The following is a 20,566-nucleotide window of genomic DNA, read 5'->3' as shown; positions in this document are numbered from 1 at the left end:
TGCATCAAATTAAGTACCTGTCCCACCTCCAACTCCCCATCCATGAGATAGAAGATTCGATCATGTGACTCATTAACCAATCAGATTGAAGAGTCATAGATAAAAAAGCAGACTCTGAGCAGTGCAGCAGTAGACGTCTGGTACATGGCCACTGCCATCTGATGCCTTAAAACGGCGGTGCTCGGACCCAGCGTAGTGCACCAGTTGAAGGATACTCAGGTGTGCAGTGGGATCCCGTCTGCGCTCACCCCAGCCCGGACGGAATTTCACATTGGCCCCAAGGTCCCGTACTTCCCGCGGGAGCCTGTGCCCCACAACCTGAGCTGCCTCCGGAATTTTAATTTTGTCCCTTTTAAGGACATAAAAAGGAGGGCCCTGTATAGACTGCTGCTGCACACCGTCCACCTCTTCTCCCTCATCCACCGTCCGGACACACCTTGGCGTGCCCATTTGCCACCGGGCGGTGGGGATCCCCAGTGGAGGGCTCTCTATGCGGGAGTCCTCCCCCTTTCCCTCGGGGATCTGGGGTGGAGGGTGCTGCACACAGCAGTCCCCTGCAACCGCAGGTTGCGGTGGTTCACGGACTCCCAGCCCAACTGGGAGTCCCATGTGTATATTGGGTGTGGGCATTTGCACTCCTTTTTTGATTTTCTTAAAAACCTCCTCCTCTGCTTTTGGTTGCACTTCAGTCCCACGCTCCTGATCTTCGGGCACCTGGTACGGAGGAGGGAGGACAGGTCTGAAGACCTCCTCATGGGTCTGCTCCTGGGCCTGGCCAAACTGGCCATAAACAGGTCCAGGCAGCGGGCCGTGGAGGGGGTTGTTAGGGTCGACTGCCTGCCCCTTTTCCACGGTTACGTTAAAGCCCTGGTGTCTCTGGTAAAGGAGCACACAGTGTCCACCAACACCCTGGAGTTGTTCAGGGAGAGGTGGGTGCCGCAGGGAGTGAAGTGCATTATTTCCCCCTCCAACTCTATTTTGACTTAATCCCTACCCTCCCCTTCACTGTTTGATCACACAGCATTGCCCTTTGATGTGAAGGACACTGCTTGTCACTGGCCATTCAGGTGTTTCCTTTCTTCCTGGTGGTGGAAACCGAATAAAGATTTGTGCACCTTGTGTCTTTCACAGTGTCTCACACCTGCACACACACAACATGGGTGCTGGGGTAAAAGTAAGCACTACCGCAGTTAGGCGGTAGTGTGTGGTAAAAAATAAAAAGGAGTTAAAAAAAGAGAAGAAAAAATAATAAATAAATAAACAGGAGATTTTTTGATGTGAAGGGCATTGCTTGTCAAAGAAAAAGTAGAGTCTGAATATGTCAGGTATAATATTGATTCAGTGATTCAAATTATATGCAGAAAGCAAAACAAAGAAATAGAAAGATTGGTTGGATTAAGTGGATGAAATTAGGAAGCTGGAAAGAATGCCTTCAAAAATGTACAACGCTGGTGTTTAAATCGCAAATAATAATGACAATCTGAAAGAATGACAGTCTACAATTTTAAAAGTTAATTTTCAATGAAAGGAAAGTTGTGTTCTACTAATTAAGTCTCATTGTGCCATTAAAAGGATGATTAAACTGGAATGAACCAGCCCGAATGTTTTCTGGTGAATTTCTTTCTCTGAGGTCAGTAGAGCAGCCTCTCGCCATACGATAGCCTGTGGGTATGGGTGCAAACTCCACCACCGTAGTGGGTGGAATTTAACTTTGATTGATGTACTTAAACAGAAGTGGTGAAGTGCCACAAAACAGAAGTGGCGAAGAATACATTGAATCCAGTCTGAAGTTAGCTTCAATAATGATGATGATAATGTGATGATGCTGTAACTTTAAAAGGTTATACTGTCCTTTTTTTTGGAGAGAGGTTGTGCGGTAGATGTGCCGAACCGGGGACTGAAGTCGACTTGAGTAAACAACTTGTGAGGCCATAGGTGGTCTTTTTTTTTAAAGTTTGAAGAATGGAAGCAGCCTGGGTGTGGCCAGCTCTTACGAACAGGCTTTCTACTCTTTTTTAGCTTTAGCAACAGAAGCTGTTTCAGGTTGCAAAAGAATTGGAGGCTTGATTGATTGATTGATTGATTGATTGTCATGTGTACCAGAGTACAGTGAAAAGCTTTGTTTACAAGCAGTACAGGCAGAACATAGTAAGCAAGAATGTACAGATCATAGGTTGTAAATAAAAACTAAGAGAGACTACAGGTTATATTGCACAAGGTGTGTGCTAGATGAGATCACCATTATTTGAGGCTAGAGAGTCCAATCATCAGGCTAATATTGGCCAGAAAGAAGCTGTTCCTGAACCTGCTGGTGCTTGGGTTCAGGCTTCTGTATCTTCTGCCTGATGGAAGAGGTTGTTGGAGAGTATTACCGGGGTTTGATTGCTATTCAATGATGTTGACAGCCTTTCCATGGCAATAAGCAGAGTAAATGGAGTCAATGGATGAAAGGTTGGTTTCTGTGATGGTCTGAGTTGTGCACGCAACCTTCTGTAGTTTCTTACGGTTCTGAGCAGAGCAATTGCCATACGAGACCATGCTACATCGGAACAACAGGCTTTCAATGGTGCATTTGTAGAAGTTGGTGCAGGTCCTTATAGGCATACCAAATTTCCTGAGTCGCCTGAGGAAGAAGAGGTCTGTTGTACCTCCTTGACAATTGCATCTACGTTGGAAGTCCAAAACAGGTTGTTGGTTACTCTGACCCTCTCCACCCTCTCGACCTCTGTTCCATTGATGTGGATGGTGGCATGTTCTCCTCCTTTCTTACTAAAGTCAATGAGCAGTTCTTTAGTTTTGCCGACATTGAGACATTGCACCACGTCATCAAGCCCTTTATCTCTCTTCTGTATTTTGCCTTGCCATTTTTCGATATCTGTCCAACTACTGTGGCGTCATCGGTGAACTTGTATATGGTGTTCATTTGGAATTTGGCCACATAATCTTGTGTGTGCAGGGAGTACGTAGGGACCTGAGGACATATCTTTGGGGGGCTCCAGTGTTGAATGTTATTGTGGAGGAGGTGCTTCACTGATTGCGGTCTTCACTGTCTTCACTGATTGCGGTCCATTGGTCAGAAAGCTGAGAATCTAGTTGCAGTTGAATGTCTCTTGACTACTATATGGTCTGAATTTTCTTTTGATATGTTTTCCTCCTGGATTGGAGAACCTGTGTCTGAATTTGCGTTTTCGCCAAGGGGTGTGTTTGTGGAATATTATGATATTTGAACAGTTAATTGTTATTAGGTACTTTATTATTTGGTTAAGTCTTCCAATGGTCGACAGTGTGTTGCTGGGAAAGCACAGCAGGTCAGGCAGCATCGGAATCAATGTTTCAGGCATAAGCCCTTCATCAGGAATGAGGCTGATGGGCCCGGGACTGAGAGATAAATGGGAGTGGTGGGGAATGAGGAAGCTGCTGAAATCCACATTCATCCCGTGGTTGCAGGGTCCCAAGGCAGAATATGAGGCATTCTTCCTCCAGGCGTTGGGTGGGAAGGGTTTGGCAGTGGAGGAGGCTCAGGATCTGCATGTCCTTGATGGAGTGGGAGGGGCAGATGAAGTGTTCAGCCACAGGGCGGTGGGATTGGTGGGTGCAAATTTCCCAAAGATATTCTCTGAAATGATCCGCAAGAAGGCATCCTGTCTCCCCAATTTGGAGTAGACCACATCGGATGCAAAGGATGCAGTAGATGACGTTGATAGAGGTACAGGTAAATTGCTGACGGATGTGGAAGCCTTGAGGCCTAGGATGGAGGTGAGGGGAGTAGTGTGGGCACAGGTTTTGCAATTCTTATGGTGGCAGGGAAAGGTGCCAGGAGTGGGGTGTTGGCAGGTGTGGGAGGGTTGTTGACCTCACAAGGAAGTCGCGGAGGGAATGGTCACTCTGCAATGCAGATAGCAGTTGGGAGGGAAATATATCTTTGGTGGTGGGGTCCGTTTGGAGGTGGCAGAAGTGGCGAAGGATGATGCAATGTATGTGGAGGTTGGTGGGGTGGAAGGTGAGGGGGAGCGTTCTGTCCTTGCTGCGTTGGGAGGAGTGGGGTTCAAGGTCGGTGGTGAGTGAAGTGGAGGACATCATCAACCATGTGGGAAGGGAAGTTGCGATCTTGGAAGAAGGAGGTCATCTGGGACTTTCTGAGGTTGAATTGGTCATCCTGGGAACAGATCTGGCACAGGAAGAGGAATTAGGAATAAGGGATGGTGTTTTTACAGGAGGTGGGGGTGGAAGGAGGTGTAGTCTGGGTAGCTGTGAGAGTCGGTGGGCTTGTAATAGATGTCTATGCTTAGTCAGTTGCCAGAGATAGTGATGGAGAGGTCCAGGAAGATGAGGGAGGTGTCCATGATGGTTCAGGTGAATTTAAGGTTGGGCTGAAAGATGTTGGTAAAGTTGATGAACTGTTCAACCTCCTTGTGGGCATAGCTGTGTCCCATGTGGGTGCCTATGGCTACCCCTTTGGTTTGGAGGAAGTGGGAGGATTGGAAGGAGAAGCCGTTGCAGGTGAGGACCAGTTCAGCCAGGCAGATGAGGATGTCAGTGGAAGGGTACTGGTTGGGACGGCATGAGAGGAAGAAATGGAGGGCTTGGAGACCTTCATCATGGTGGATCAATATGTCCAGGGACTGGATATCCATGGTGAAGATGAGGCTTTGGTGTCTGGGGAAACGAAAACCTTAGATGAGGTGAAGGGCTTGGGTGGTGTCACGAACATAGGTTGGGAGTTCCTGAACTTAGGGGGACAGGGCGATGTCGAGGTAGGAAGAGATGGGTTCAGTGGGACAGGCGCAGGCTGAGACAATGGGTCGACTGGGGCGGTCACGTTTGTGAATCTTTGGGAGGACGTAGAATCAGGCAGTGCAGGGTTCATGGACAATGAGGTTGGAGGCTGTGAATGGGAGATCCCCAGAGGTGATGAGGTTGTGGATGGTCTGGGAGACGATTCTTTGGTGTGGGAGGTGAGGTTGTGATCAAGGGGGCAGTAGGACGAGGTGTCTGCGAGTTGGTGCCTGGCTTCAGTGGTGTTTAGGTCAGTGTGCCACAATACTACTGTGCTCCCCTTGTCTGCGGGTTTGATGGTGAGGTCAGGGTTGGCACACCTACCTTCATGACAGCACCCACGCCTTTCACCTCCTCCAAGATTTTCATTTCCCTGGCCCCCAAGGCCTCATCTTTACTATGGACATCCAGTCCCTGTACACATCGATCCGTCACGACAAAGGTCTCCAAGCCCTCAATTTCTTCCTCTCATGCCGTCCCAACCAGTACCCTTCCATTGACATCCTCATCCATCTGGCCGAACTGGTCCTCACCCTCAACAACTTTTCCTTCCAACCCTTCCACTTCCTCCAAACCAAAGGGGTAGCCATGGCCACTCGCATGGGACCTAGCTGTGCCTGCCTGCTGTCAAGATTAGAGTGGTGCTGGAAAAGCATAGCAGGTCAGGTAGCATCTGAGGAGCAGGAAAATTGACGTTTCCTGATTCCTGATGAAGGGCTTTTGCCCAAAATGTCGACTTTCCTGCTCCTTGGATGCTGCCTGCCCTTCTGTGCTTTTCCAGCACCACACTCTAGACTCTGATCGCTAGCATCTGCAGTCCTCACTTTCACCTATGCCTACCTCTTTGTCAGATACGTGGAACAGGCCATCTTCCACAGTTACATCAACACTACCTCCCACCTGTTCCTCCGCTATATTGATTACTGTATCGGCGCCACCTCATACTCCCACAAGGAGGTTGAACAGTTCATCAACTTTGCCAACGCCTTCCACCCCGACCTCAAATTCACCTGACCATCTCAGACACCTCCCTCCCCTTCCTGGATCTCTCCATCACCATCTCCGGCGACCGACTAACCACAGACATTTATTACAAACCCACCGACTCTCGCAGCTACCTAGAATACACCTCCCACCCTACCTCCTGTAAAAACACCATCCCTTATCCCCAATTCCTCCGCCTCCACCGCATCTGTTCCGAGGATGACCAATGCCACCTCAGTAAGCCCCAGATTGCCTCCTTCTTCCAAGATGGCAACTTCCCTTCCCACGTGGTTGACGATGCCCTGCAGCACACTTCCTCCACTTCACGCACCACAGCCCTTGAACACCACCCCTCCCAACGCAACAAGGACAGAAGTCCCTGGTCCTCACCTTCCATCCCACCAACCTCTGCATACATTGCATCATCATCTGCCTCTTCCACCACCTCAAAACAGACCCCACCACCAAAGATATATTTCCCTCCCCATCCCTATCATTGTTACGGAGAGATCATTCCCTCTGCGACTCCCTCGTCAGGTCCACACCCTCCCAACCAGCCCACACCCCACTATTGGCACCTTTTCTTGCCACCACAGGAAATGAAAAACCTGTGCCCACACCACTCCCCTTACCTCTGTCCAAGGCCCCAAGGGATCCTTCCACATCCTTCAGAAATTTGCCTCTACCTCTACCAATGTCATCTAATGTCATCAGCTTTGGTGAAGCCTGTGGGAACAGTGGGTCTTGGTTTCCAACACAAGACCCCATGAGACATCACAGACACTCACTCGTCCCATGACAGAGTAAAGAAAAGACACTGGTAAAATAAATACCTATTTTTGTAAGGCATTTCTATGGAAGAGAGCAGGATCGATTGACATCACTTTTTTTTTTGCCTTTCATGTTTAGGACAGTGAAGGTGGACGTCTATGACTGGGATCGAGATGGCAGGTAAGGCTGAACCTTTCAAAGATCTGTGGAGAGTAGTCACAGGGTTACATCCACCTATCTGTTTATTTCCACCGAACTATTAAATTAGATTCCTGCTCATTTTACTGAATTCCTTGTTCTGTGACTGCCAATACATTAGGCCATTTTCCTAGAGGCTTGAACGATTTCCTTGTCTTCACGGTGCAGGTAGGTGACTGATGTAATAGCTGTCATCAGTGCTGAGCTGGAACCAGTCACTCAGAACTGTACAAGGGCAATTCGAGGAAATGACTGTCTGATTTATATTCTACCTCACATATCCACACAGGATGCTCGGGATCAAATGGCTCGGGAAATCAATATATTGGCAGCAAGCCCTGGCCACTCTATGATTATTGTACAGAAAGAAAGAAAATTGTTCTGTTAAATCCCCACTTTTGTACCTTGCCCTTAAGAGAATACACAAAACAGGAAAACTTGCCCCTGGATGAAAACGCTGGGTGTCAGGCCCTGACATTTCTCATTTTAGGTTGAGGTAAATTTGGAGTATTTGCAATTGAAGTAAGTGCCTGGGATGGACTGAGTCAATAAAACATGGAGCTGGAATAAGCACAGCTGGTCAAGCAGCGTCAGATGAGCAGGAGGGTCAACGTTTCAGGCAGGACCCTTCATCTGTGCTGTGTCTTTTCCAGCTCCACATTCTATCGAATTTGACTTCCCAGTGTCTGCAGTCCTCACTACCTCTGAGTGCATAATGGACTGCTTATTATAGTCTAAGTTGACAGTGAAAGGTGATGGGTTGATCATCAAATGATCGATCTAAAAACCCTCACAACTGCAAGAAGTAAAAGGAATTTCTTTGACAAAGGAAGAATTTCCTTCTCTGAATCATAGTCTTGGTGACAGTAGCCTGGCACTGAGCAGCACAAAACCAGGCAGTGATGTGGTACCATCCCTCATTTGAAGTAAACAAAAAACAAAGAACTGCAGATGCTGTAATTCTGAAACAACACCAGAATGATTGGAGAAACTCAGCAGGTCCAGCAACATCTCTGAAGAATGGCTATTGGATCCTGCTTTTTCTTGGTAGTTGCTGCTTGAGCTGCTGAATATCTCCAGCAATTCCTGTTTCTGTTGTGATTTTGCAGTAATTGGATTGTCAGCCAAAATAATGAGGGATGTTGGAATCTACCTCTATATATGCAGACATATACTAATGACCTAACAGAGTGGCGCCATAAACAGGGTGATATAACAGGGTCATAGAATCCCTACAGTGTGGAAGTAGGTCATTTGAACCATCAAGTCCACACCAACCCTCTGAACAGCAAACCAGCCAGACCCACCCTCCTACCCTATCCCTGCATTTCCTATGGCTATTCCATCTAGCCTGCACATCCCTCAACGTTATGGGCAATTTAGCTTGGTCAATCTACCTAACCTGCACATCTTTGGACTGTGGAGGAAACTGGAATACCCAGAGAAAACCCACACAGACATGGAGGGGAATGTGCAAACTTCACACAAACAGTCATCAAGTCATACATATGTACAGCACAGAAACAGATCCTTCCGTCCAAATCGTCCATGCCGACCGGCTATCCTAAATCTAAACCCTTCCTATTTATATACCCAGCCTTTTAAATGTTGTAATTGTACCAGCCTTCACCACTTCCTCTGACAGCCCATTCCATACACGCACCACCCTCTGCGTGAAAGTATTGCTCCTTTTAAATCTTTCTCCTCTCACCCCAAACCTATGGGCTCCCCCACCCCAGGGAAAAGACCTTGTCTATTCTGGAATTGAACTCAGGTCCCTGACAGTGTGAGGCAACAGTCCTAACCACTGAGCCACCATGCCCCCCAAACAGAGCCACTGTGTACAGCAGTATACATCTTCTGCCAGTACAACTTTGGAGCAATGAGTATAAGAGCAACCAGAACAGAATGGGTGCTCAGCATTGTAGACAGAAGCATTCTATAATTCAACATATAAAAGGTGCATTAACCGAGATTGATTCAGTGGAGATTAATCCACACTTGTCCAGTGTTAACAAGAGGCATTGGAGAAGTGTATTCTTCAGATTGCTATGAACCTCTTACCACTGCGTAGGAAGACTTTTTCCAGGAACTTGCTGTTCTAACTCGCCTGTCCTGAAAAGAAAGCTATCATTTAAAAATTAAGTAAACAAATTTTCCAGAGTCAAATCAGCCACTAACTGCTGGCCTAATGAATCTCCGCAATTCAGGCTTATGAATCAATAGGCTGACACATGGCATTAGGCCTGTAACAATTTGGTACTTTTAACACGAGGGGTAGATTTACCAGCAGAGTGCCAGAATCTGAGATTTCTACCTCATGGAGAGGGTAGAGAATCTGAGCTTGTTCTCTGTCGAGTAAGGAAAGGTGACATTTAATATATATATTCAAAATTACGGGGGGTTACGATAACGTGTATTTGGCACCACTGTCTTCCTTGGGAAGAAGGTGATTGTCCAGCCCTTGTCTAAGGCTGTCAGACCCCATTATATATGGTGACAACAGTGGTGCATGGTTTGAGAACTATTTCTGAGGGATCCCAGCAGCAATAGTAAATTCAGAAGAGTGAACAGACTTTGATCTGATGGGACACACTCAAGAAAACTGCCCACAACAGTAACTGGATTAAATTCCCATTACTACAGCCCCGATGACAGACAACCTGAATGCCACAGAATCATGGAAAAAGCCTTACCTTCATACGAGCCCCAGGATATCACAGGAAATCTCAACTAGACTGTGCACTGAAGAAACTGATTCCATTGTTACAAGGCCATCTCACCGACAGAACTCACTTAAAAGCCAGAAAAGGAACAGCGAGTGTGATCTTCTTGTGCTCTGGTGGCGATAGCTTAAGAGAAGAGTTTGATGAACACCCTGTTAAATATGACGTAATGGTTGAAGCATTTGATTCTTACTTGGGTTTCAAAGGAGGGCTCCTATAGACTGGGAAAAATTCAAAATACCCAGGACACGGCAGCAAATGTTTAAATCCTCCAGGAAGAATATCTCTTGGATGCCACCAGACTCAGATGCTGAAAGAGTACTGATCGATCAGGTCAATTGTCCTTGATGGTGTTAAGCTTCTTGAGTGTTACTGAAGCTGAACCCATCCCAGTCAGTGCAGAGTATTCAATCACACTCCTGACTTGAGGACGGGCATTTGGGAGAGTTACTCACCGTAGAATTCCTAGCCTCTGACCTTTTTTATTCCTTAATTCCTTAAATACCTATACCTTTAAGGAATAAAAGAATGAAGAGTAAGATTAGGGCCAATCAAAGGTAGTAGTGGGAAGTTGTGTGTGGAGTCAGAGGAGATAGGGAAAGCACTAAATGAATATTTTATAACAGAATTCACTCTAGAAAAGACAATGTTGTTGAGGAGAATACTGCGATACAGGCTACTAGACTAGGTGTGATTGAGGTTCACAAGGAAGAGGTATTAGAAATCCTGCAGAGTGTGAAAATAGATAAGTCCCCTGGGTCAGTGCTGGGTCAGTGTTGGGTCCACTGCTGTTCATCATTTTTATAAACGATCTGGATGAGAGCGTCGAAGGGTGGGTTAGTAAATTTGCAGACGGCACTAAGGTCGGTGGAGTTGTGGATAGTGACGAAGGATGTTGTAGGTTACAGAGAGACATAGATAAGCTGCAGAGCTAGGCTGAGAGGTGGCAAATGGAGTTTAATGTGGACAAGTGTGAGGTGATTCACTTTGGTCGGAGTAACCGGAATGCAAAGTACTGGGCTAATGATAAGCTCCTTGGTAGTGTAGATGAGCAGAGAGATCTCGGTGTCCAGGTACTCAGATCCTTGAAAGTTGCCACCCAGGTTGACAGGGTTGTTAAGAAGGCATACAGTGTTTTAGCTTTTATTAATAGAGGGATTGAGTTCTGGAACCAGGAGGTTATGCTGCAGCTGTACAAAGCTCTGGTACAGCCACACTTGGAGTATTGTGTACAGTTCTGATCACCACATTATAGGAAGGATGTGGAAGCTTTGGAAAGGGTTCAGAGGAGATTTACTGGGATGTTGCCTGGTATGGAGGGAAGGTCTTATGAGACAAGGCTGAGGGACTTGAGGCTGTTTTCGTTAGAGAGAAGAAGGTTGAGAGGTGACTTAATAGAGACATATAAGATAATCAGAGGGTTAGATAGGGTGGACAGGGAGAGCCTTTTTCCAGGAATGGTGATGGTAAGCACAAGGGGGCATAGCTTTAAATTGAGGGGTGATAGATATAGGACAGATGTCAGAGGTAGTTTCTTTACTCAGAGAGTAGTAAGGGTATGGAATGCTTTGCCTGCAACGGTAGTAGATTCGCCAACTTTAAGTACATTTAAGTTGTCATTGGACAAGCATATGGGCATGGAATAGTGTAGATTAGATGGACTCCAGATTGGTATGATGGGCCGGCGCAACATCGAGGGCCGAAGGGTCTGTACTGCACTGTAATGTTCTATGTTCTATGTTCTATATTCTGACCTGCATTTGCAGTATGTATATGGTTGATCCAGTTTGATTTCTGGTCAATGATAACTCCCATAATGTCAATAATGAGGGACTCATTAATGTCCATTTAATGTCAAGGCATGATGGTTAGGTTTTCATTTCTTGGAGACGGTCACTGGGGAGCACTTGTGCGAAGTGACACGGTGTAAGATGGAAAAGAAGGTGCATTTACAGAACCCACCGATGGGACAGGGGCTTGTGCATAGGGGAAGAGACCATGCCACATTACAGCTTATGTCTTTTCTCGCAGAATGATGATTTACACTGCTCAGTGGTTAGCACTGCTGCTTCACAGCACCAGAGACCCAGGTTCAATTTCTGCCTCAGGTGACTCTCTGTGTGGAGCTTGCACATTCTCCCCGTGTCTGCGTGGGTTTGCTCCGGTTTCCTCTCACAGTCCAAAAATGTGCAGGTTAGGTGAATTGGCCATGCTAAATTGTGCATAGTGTAAGGTGAAGGGGTAAGTGTAGGGGAATGGGTCTGGGTGGGATGCGCTTCGGCAGGTCGGTGTGGACTTGTTGGGCCGAAGGGCCTGTTTCCACACTGTAAGTAATCTAAGTAATCTAATCTAAGAATACAGAGTAAAATCGAAGTAAACTATAAATAGGTTGAGGTTGGTCAGATTCGAGGGAGATAGTCATGGTGGTGGATGAAAAATGCTGTAAGTCAAGATAGAATTGGAGTGATAAATGGGGAGAGGATGAAGAAGATATATTAATTGTAAAGGGGAATAACTATTGGCAAATCAAAATGTGGAATGACTGGAACTGGTAGAGCTAAGGACCAAACTAAAGTCATTATTTGGTCTCATCATAAGCCAAGTAAAGTGTTAGCACCAATCAGGCAACTTGTCTAGCTCACCTCTCTGTTGGTACCTTACCAATTTCACTTGATGCCCAGTTTCCCAAATTCTTCCTTGGAGACATGGTAACAATTGATTGGGGAAAAACACCCCCAAGAGCACCTTCAAGAAATCAGTGAGAAAGTAGAGGGTGCTTTCATAGCCACTTTGCTCTGTGCCCACAATACGGCAGGAAACAGCCTCACCAGTTCCAAGCTGGACAATGCCATTAAAGCTGGCCCTTTTAAAGTGGGATCCGCTGGAGAAGTCTTTAAATTCCAATTCAGAAATCTAAAAGGATGCCCACTAGATCAACCAGTGTCTTTTTTTGGATGAAGTCATAAAATCGAAGGGATGTTTTTCAGAGTGCTGACATTATGGTCAATGGCTACAGAGCAAATTTCAAATTAGATATTGGAGAAGGAGTTTTGATTCTTTGTGGCACAGTGCCGAGGCTGAAGCTTAATTTTCTCCATCCACCTATACATGGTTTTCACCTCTCCAGTATTCTCAGAACCTACTTACGTTTTTTACACAGAAACTTAAGACCATAAGACCATAAGACATAGGAGTGGAAGTAAGGCCATTCGGCCCATCGAGTCCACTCCGCCATTCAATCATGGCTGATGCGCATTTCAGCTCCACTTGCCAGCGTTCTCCCCGTAGCCCTTAATTCCTCTAGACAACAAGAACCTATCAATCTCGGCCTTGAAGACATTTAGCGTCCCGGCTTCCACTGCACTCCGTGGCAATGAATTCCACAGGCCCACCACTCTCTGGCTGAAGAAATGTCTCCGCATTTCCGTTCTGAAATGACCCCCTCTAATTCTAAGGCTGTGTCCACGGGTCCTAGTCTCCTCGCCTAATGGAAACAATTTTCTAGCATCCACCTTTTCAAAGCCATAAACTTGTTTGTGTTTTGAGCAACAAGTCGACATATTGTGGAATGGATTGTTTGAAAGGTTAATGAAAGCAGATTCAAGAGTAACTTTCATGTTAATCTACCTGGTTGGAATAAAATTGTAAGGTTATAGGGGACAAAGAACAGAAGAGTACAGACCATCCTTCCCGACTGTGTGATCATGGTGTTGTGAATCTTGCCTCTTAGAGTGGAGCAGTGTGTTCAGGAATTTAGATCGGGAGGCTAGCACTCCTCACTGAATTGTCCAACCTCTGAAATAGTTGTGTTGCAGCAAGGATTTCAAAATGCAACCTAAAAGCAAAGGGAAACACGAGAGAGAATTACAAAATGTGCCTGAATTTCAGATGCTACTTTTTTGTATTTTTCAATTCTACAAGTAAACCTGAGAAGCAGATTCAAAACATTTTCAGTTTCCTTTTAGGAATATGCAAGTGTAAGTATATAGAAAAAGAATTATGTCTGCCTGCAATCAGTCAAGGTTTGGATATTCATTCCATTAAAATTGTGCCCAGAGTAAAGCACTGGGGAGGATCTGCAGTGTTAGTGTTAGAAATTCAAAGGAATCATTGAGCATCCAGCCTGAAAAGCTCTGTTTCCTGTATCCCAAGTTCCCTGTTGTGTTAAACTATGTGAAATGTGTTTGAAAGCTCTCCAGAAATGAAACAAATAACCACATGTAATAAGTGGGTCATGCAATAATATATTCATTCACTCCTCTAAGTTCTCTCTGTTCAAAGATTAATGTGCTTTAATTATTGGAAGCAATGTAAACTCCTTTTAATTTCTTTTTTGCACAAGTTGAAAGAGTGTTCTTTGGTTCTGAAGATTTATTTGAACAGGAGTGATTTCAAATACACCAAGGAACAACATGTTCCAGAAATATCGATTCAAAGTTAACATATTGAATGTCTGCATTTTGACCTGATACACGGGGACTAGATTCAACCTTTCACATCTTTTCTATGGTCTTAAAGTATGCATAATGATAACCAATTTAATAGTGCAGAGGCTATAGCGAATCTGTATGCAGTTTCAATCCACTGCTAAATTGGTTAGGGTCTTAATATGGATGGCCTGGGGAAGCTGCATTAAATGAATGCAGACCTCATTCAATGATTAAATGAGGCTCCTTTGCCCATTTTAAAACAAGGTGTCTGAATCTGTTTCTCCTAGTCAGAGCTCTGATTTGCGTTTTTAGATCTTGAATCACCTCGCTAATCTTTAAAAGGCTGAGCAGAAAATGCTGGAAAACTGTCCCCACAAAGTATCTGTAATAGGCTGCTGTTGGCCCATCCACAATTCCCCAGCAATTGTCACCCACTCTCCAAAGAGGAATTTGTGAAACTGGGCATCAAGTGAAATCAGGAAGTTACCAAGGAGGGAGGGTGAGCTACACAGATTGCCCTGATTGGTGCTTGCACTTTGCTTGGCTTATGATGAGAACGTTATCATGAGTTTAGTTTGGTCTTAGCTCTATCAATTCTAGTCTTCCATTTCGCAGATCCATTGGCCTAATTTCTTTCCATGATGACACCGAATACTTATTTTCCTAGCTTCCCAACCCTGACTTGCAAACATCGTCACGGTCGTACTGAAAATGGCATGTTCTTCTGTAGCTTCCCTACGACAGCAACAACTTTGCCAATATCTGATTCATATATCTTTAGTGAGCTTATTTAGATTAAAATGGAATCTGTGTTCGTAGGATTGCAACAGCTCCTGTATATTTGAACATGTCAGTGTCTCATGGAGTTCTTTGCCATGACAACCTCATTGCTCAATCAAAACCTGATTGCATTCCTTGCTGGCTCATTAGAGCACCACATTGTTCAGATTGCAGTCTGGGTTCCTTCTTCTTCATTTCTAAATTACAAGTTACCCACACAAGTGAGAGAACTCACAACATGATAATTTTATGTCTCTCAATTTTCTACCAGATAAATCTGCTGAATGCCAAGTTAGTGTTAACCCTTAAAAATATTCCCGGAATTTGTGACTGCAGATATTTGACGCCGAACTGCAATTATTACAAATAGAACTGCAGCCTTGTCAGGGATCAGAAGCCCTGTCCCAACATACACACAGCATGGTTGTGAGATCATGGCTCTTTTTTGAATAATTACATTTGAACCTAATTGAGAACAGAAGTGATCATGAATTTTTCAGAGCTCACAGAGGATGTAGAGCCAGGTGAATGTTTCTTCTTTTCATTTTCTTCTGATGTTGCAGGGGAGATGTTGCAAGGTGGGTGGCCCAGCCGTCAGAAGCAGTTGGGGCCTGCCCAATTCCTGGCATGCACATTTTCTCTCAAAGCAATTTTATTTTGCAAGTCTGCGACCTTATTTAAAATGAAATAGCTATACTAATACAGCTCCGAGCTGGCAATCCCAACTGTAGGTCACAGCTGATTGTGGAAAAAACTTTTTTTCCTTTTGGAGACTCTTCAGAATAAATTTACTATGTTTTGTTCTCACCCATCCCAGACATTAATTTGCCGGCATTTAATGCAATATGGTGACTATGGCTATTCCATAGTGGCCAAAAGTAGATGCAAAAGAACACAGGAGCAGTTTGTCCTGCAGCTGCCACAGCCCTGGAACTTGCATGTGTAGACACTTCAATGTGACCTGGGGATATGTGGAAGAAGACTTCACTTTGCTGCCCCCAGTTCACAAGACAGTTGCACCATCTGCTGCCAACTGAGCTGAAGACATCTGAAATGACGACAGCTCTTCCCAGCAAAGTTAAGGTCATCACAGCATGGCATGCTCATGCTAATGGATCAATCAAAGCAGCTAGACCACCTCAGGCACTTTGCATTTTTAAATAAATGACAGATGCAGTGTTTGCAAGGAGCAGTATTTGAGTACAGAACTTTGACCCAGGTGATGGGCTTCCCTGAGGTACAAGATGTTTCACATGGAATTCACATGGTCATGGGAGGTCCTCGTCTCAGTCCTACAATCTACATCTACTTCAATATTTACTGTCCAGCAAGTTGCCACAATGCCTTCATTAAACAGTCTTTGGTGTCTGTACTTTTAGAAGATGAATTACAACCTGGAGGGGAAATAGTTTTTAATGAGAGCAGTACTAACCATCACTTCCTTGACTGTGCATTGTCCTACAACAGGCAATATATTTGCTGTCCCATCGTCACCACCTACATAGGAACTTAGGATCAGGAGTGGGTCACTCAGCCACTCAGCCATTTCTCACATGCATTTAGATCATTGTTTATTCCTTTCTTAACTCTTCCATCTACCCATGACAGTTCCGTAACCTTTAGTAACTAAAATAACTACACAACTGCATAACTGTCACCAAGTCATCCTTTATTTGTATATGCATAGTGCATAGACTCTGACCTAGCCAGCTCAGAGCCAGTACCAAGAGTGTGGTGATTCTCTGACAGTCCTGTTTATATCTGATGAAGGGCTTATGCCCAAAACGTTGATTCTCTGCTTCTCAGATGATATCTGACTTGCTGTACTTTTCCAGCACCACGCTCTCGACTCTGATCTCCAGCTTCTGCAGTCCTCACTTTCTCCTGTTTATACTTGTCAGCCAGGGCTCTCTGATTGGCTCATTCAGGGACCTCATACTCAATGAAATCCAATCTTGTTCCAATCACTATAATACCTTTACATGTTTTGAGAAAATTTGTAGCTCAAGTTAAGGTTCTGGAAGTAGGTTTGCTCGCTGAGCTGGAAGATTCATTTCCATACGTTTCGTTACCCTACTAGATAATATCTTCAGTGGGCTTCAGGTGAAGCACTGTTGATAAGTCCTGCTTTCTATTTATATGTTTGGGTTTCTTTGGGTTGGTGATGTCATTTCGTGTGGTGATGTCATTTCCTGTTATTTTCTCAGGGGATGGTAAATGGGGTCTAACTTGATGTGTTGGTAATAGAGTTACAGTTGGAATGCCATGCTTCTAGGAATTTGCGTGCATGTCTTTGTTTGGCTTGTCCTAGGATGGATGTGTTGTTCAGGATACATGAACATTAACTAGTTACAAAACGACATGGCCCTCTCTCACTAGTATCCTTACATACAGATAAGGAAGGACACCACTTCAACTGGGACAACACATCCATCCTAGGACAAGCCAAACAAAGACATCTACCACCCCCTGAGAAAAAGGACAGGAAGTGACTTTACCACGGGAAATGACATCACCAACCCAAAGAAGCCAACCATATAAATACAAAGCAGGAATTATCAGCAATGCTTCGCCTGAGGCCTACTGAAGATGATACCGAGTAGGGTGACGAAACGCCTGGAAATGAACCTTCCAGCTCAGTGAACAAACCTACACCCAAACCCTTACATCAATGGTACTGTACAGAAACAGGCTATTTGGTCCAGCTGGACTCTGCCAATGCTTATGTACCACATGAACTTCTTCCCTTCCTACTACATCCAACTTTATTAGCAAAACCTTGGATTCCTTTTCAAAACCTTGTGCTTGTCTAGATTCTCCTTTAATGCTTCTGTCTGTCAGATGTTTTAATGACTCCTTTTGGTATCATGTTCCACATCCTCACTTTTCTTTAGGTACAGGAGGCTCTGCTCAGTCCTTTATTGGATTTATCAGTGACTATCTTACACTAATGATTCATACTTAAGTCTCTCTGCATTTTGAACCATAATACCTGAAGATATGGGTCAATAACAATGGCAAAGCTGTCAGGGCTTACAAGCATTACTTGGCTGAAGTTCGCAGGAACATCAGGAATCCATACATACGCTGTCAAATTGAAAGATCCAGAAACTGTTGTAAGTAATTCTTTGTCGCCCGAGAGAGTGCATTGTTATAGTTTGGCCTGTGCCCCAAGACTGCAATTGACTAGGAGTTGTTGAATTGATGAAAATTAATATTCTCTGTATAAAAACCTATGAAAACATTATATCTTTATGAACAATATGCATCTGGGTGTTTAAAGTGTACTAAGTTTGTGATAATTGCATACTGAAATACAAACGGTGAATATTGGCAGGCTTAGCAGGTCTGGCAGTGCACATGGAGAGAGAAATAGGATTCTAGGCTAGATCTTTACCAAGACCGGTAGCCTCATGCATCCTTTCAAAATGTAGATCAGGACTTGATGCTAGGGTTCCTGACCCCATTTCCAAGCTTTCTGATTTTCAGGAATGCCTCAATCATGTGCAGGCTGAATCAGGTCATGAGCCTATGGCCAGCACTCTTGACCTAGCCAATTGCACTGGGAGATAGGACTGACCTCGTCCTGTGCAATTTTTATGGAGTAGGGACAGTATATTAAAGGATCACAGTTCACACCGTGTCAAGGTGTAACAAACCATATTCTCCTTGGAGAAGCCTTTTGAAGGGTCTCCTCATGCCCCTCCCAATATCTAGGTGTACCACCTAACAACTGCCATGGTCCCTTATGCCAGCGTATGCTTTTCCTCCTATTCCCAAGGCCCATCATGACCCCCGTGCCAAGCTATAGCACTTCCAAGACTATTCACATACTATATAACATATCGAAGTAATGAACCCTACAATGACCATTGAATGATTCAGAAAAAGCCTTTTAAAAAGAGATTTTAAAAAATCACAATATATCACAAAACTCTATTCAGTGCAGCCCCATAAAAGTGCTGAGGTTACCATAAAGGTCCCACCTTCTCAACCTTGCCCCTTGCTTGAGGCGTGGTGACCCTCAGGTTAAACTACCACCAGTCGGAAGTTGAGACGGGCCCCAGTCCTCGAGAGTTGGGGCAGTCTCCTGGTTATGGAGGTGACTGGAGTCTCAGCAGCAATGAAATGCTTCGGCAGAGGTGACGTTTTGGCACCAGTCAGTCAGGGCTGCTTCCTCCTTTGTGTTGCAGCCTCAGGCAATGGTTTGGTGGCTGCGGAGTTTGGCGTCCACTGAGTAATTGAAGAAGCCGTGTATGGAACAAAAAATGTAATTTGTCCTCATTTTGTATGATTATTTTTATATATAGTTTATTAATTAAAGTGGCGGCAGCTTATGGTGACTTAAACACATTTTATTGTATTGTCATAAATAGTGTAACAATAAATTACTATTGCATTATACTAGAATATATTAATGAGTGAACAACCCTCTTGGACTATAGTGACTTAACTTTATCTGTAAACATGCCAATCACCCAGACCTTTTAAAGTTTCAAGAGCTGGAGCCACAAGGTATTTTGAAACTACTTAAGCCTGTATAAACAAACATTAAAAGAAATTGGTAGCAGAGATCAGAACACCAGAACCATCAGATGGAGTCTCTGATGTTTCAAAAGGCAAGTGATTTTCAGGGCTGTCAGCTAAGTCTTTTTACATATTCTTATATGTGTGCCTGACCCCAGACAGTGGAGATTCTCCAGAGCAGTTTTTCCAGTGGTGGTCTTGCAAAGTCATGTATTTTCCAGACTCCTATCACCTAACTCACGGATGAAACCCTGGCACTATATTTTGAGTTGAATAGGCATCTTCCTCGGAACTGCTTCACCTCCGAGGTCAACATCCAGCCCTGTGTTCTGAGTCGAATATAACTTTTCTGCAGAACGCCTTCTTCTGAGGAGTCATGTTTTACTAGAAAGATCAGCTAAGTGTCAATTCTAGGGAGATTTGGGGCGGGTTTTTCTTTGTGAGTTCTCGTGAGTTATCTCACACAGTTTTACACTGCTCATCTTATTATGTATGCGACATGCCTCTATGGCAATGTCTCTCTGTGTCTTACAGCTTGCTAGCAGTGGAAATACTTCTCACTCCCAGCTGTGCATCAAGTCAACCTCTGTCAGTCATGAATAGGCCTTTAGAGTATACATAGAATCATAGAGGTCTACACTATGGAAACAGGCCCTTCAGCCTGACTTGCCCTTGCTGCCTAGTTTTCACAATTAATCTAGTCTCATTTGCCTGCTTTTGGTCCATATCCCTCCATACTTATCTTATCCATGTAGCTGTCCAAATTTTTCTTAAATGATAAAATTGTAGTCATCTCTGTGACAACCTCTGGTGGCAGCCCATTCCAGCCACTCACCATCCTCTGTGTTAAAGAATTGCTCCTCTGACCCTTTTGTAGCTCTCCCATCTCACCTTTAACCTATGACCTCTTGTTTCAGATTGCCCTACCATGATGGAAAGCTGTTGACTATCTATCTTATCTACAGTTCTCATGATTTTATAGACCTCTATAAGTTCACCCCTCGGTCTCTTACGCTCCAGGGGAAAAAAATGTCCCAGCCTATTCAGCCTCTCCTTATAACTCAAACCTTCCAGTTCAGTAAATCTTTTTTACACTCTTTCAAGTTTAATCTATAGTAGGGTGATCAGAACTGCATACAGTACTCCAAATGTGGCCTTAGATTAGAAAAGGTTTCTGAGGGCATGTAAGTGGCAGGGTGATGTTTAATTGTAAATAGAAACTCACTTTACATCATCGTGATAGATTGATTAGAAAATACCTTTAATTCCCACCTGCTTTGGAGGTGTGTCATAATAGGTAGAAAGTGAGGAGTGCAGATGCTGGAGATCCGAGTCAAGAATGTGGTGCTGGAAAAGCACAGCAGGTCAGGCAGC

General features: G+C 44.5%; 1 protein-coding gene across 1 annotated transcript in view; it reads left to right on the top strand.

Annotated features, from left to right (window-relative positions):
* LOC140483647 (copine-9-like) overlaps positions 1 to 20,566 on the top strand; it is a 404,134-nt gene that overhangs the window by 299,872 nt on the left and 83,696 nt on the right. Inside the window, exon 10 of the mRNA XM_072581965.1 lies at positions 6,670 to 6,711. Within this exon, the coding sequence (XP_072438066.1) occupies positions 6,670 to 6,711 (42 nt within the window). The remainder of the gene's footprint in view (positions 1 to 6,669; positions 6,712 to 20,566) is intronic.

Source organism: Chiloscyllium punctatum, chromosome 12, assembly GCF_047496795.1.
Source record: "Chiloscyllium punctatum isolate Juve2018m chromosome 12, sChiPun1.3, whole genome shotgun sequence".
Taxonomy (NCBI): domain Eukaryota; kingdom Metazoa; phylum Chordata; class Chondrichthyes; order Orectolobiformes; family Hemiscylliidae; genus Chiloscyllium; species Chiloscyllium punctatum.
This window is presented reverse-complemented; position numbering and strand designations above follow the sequence as displayed.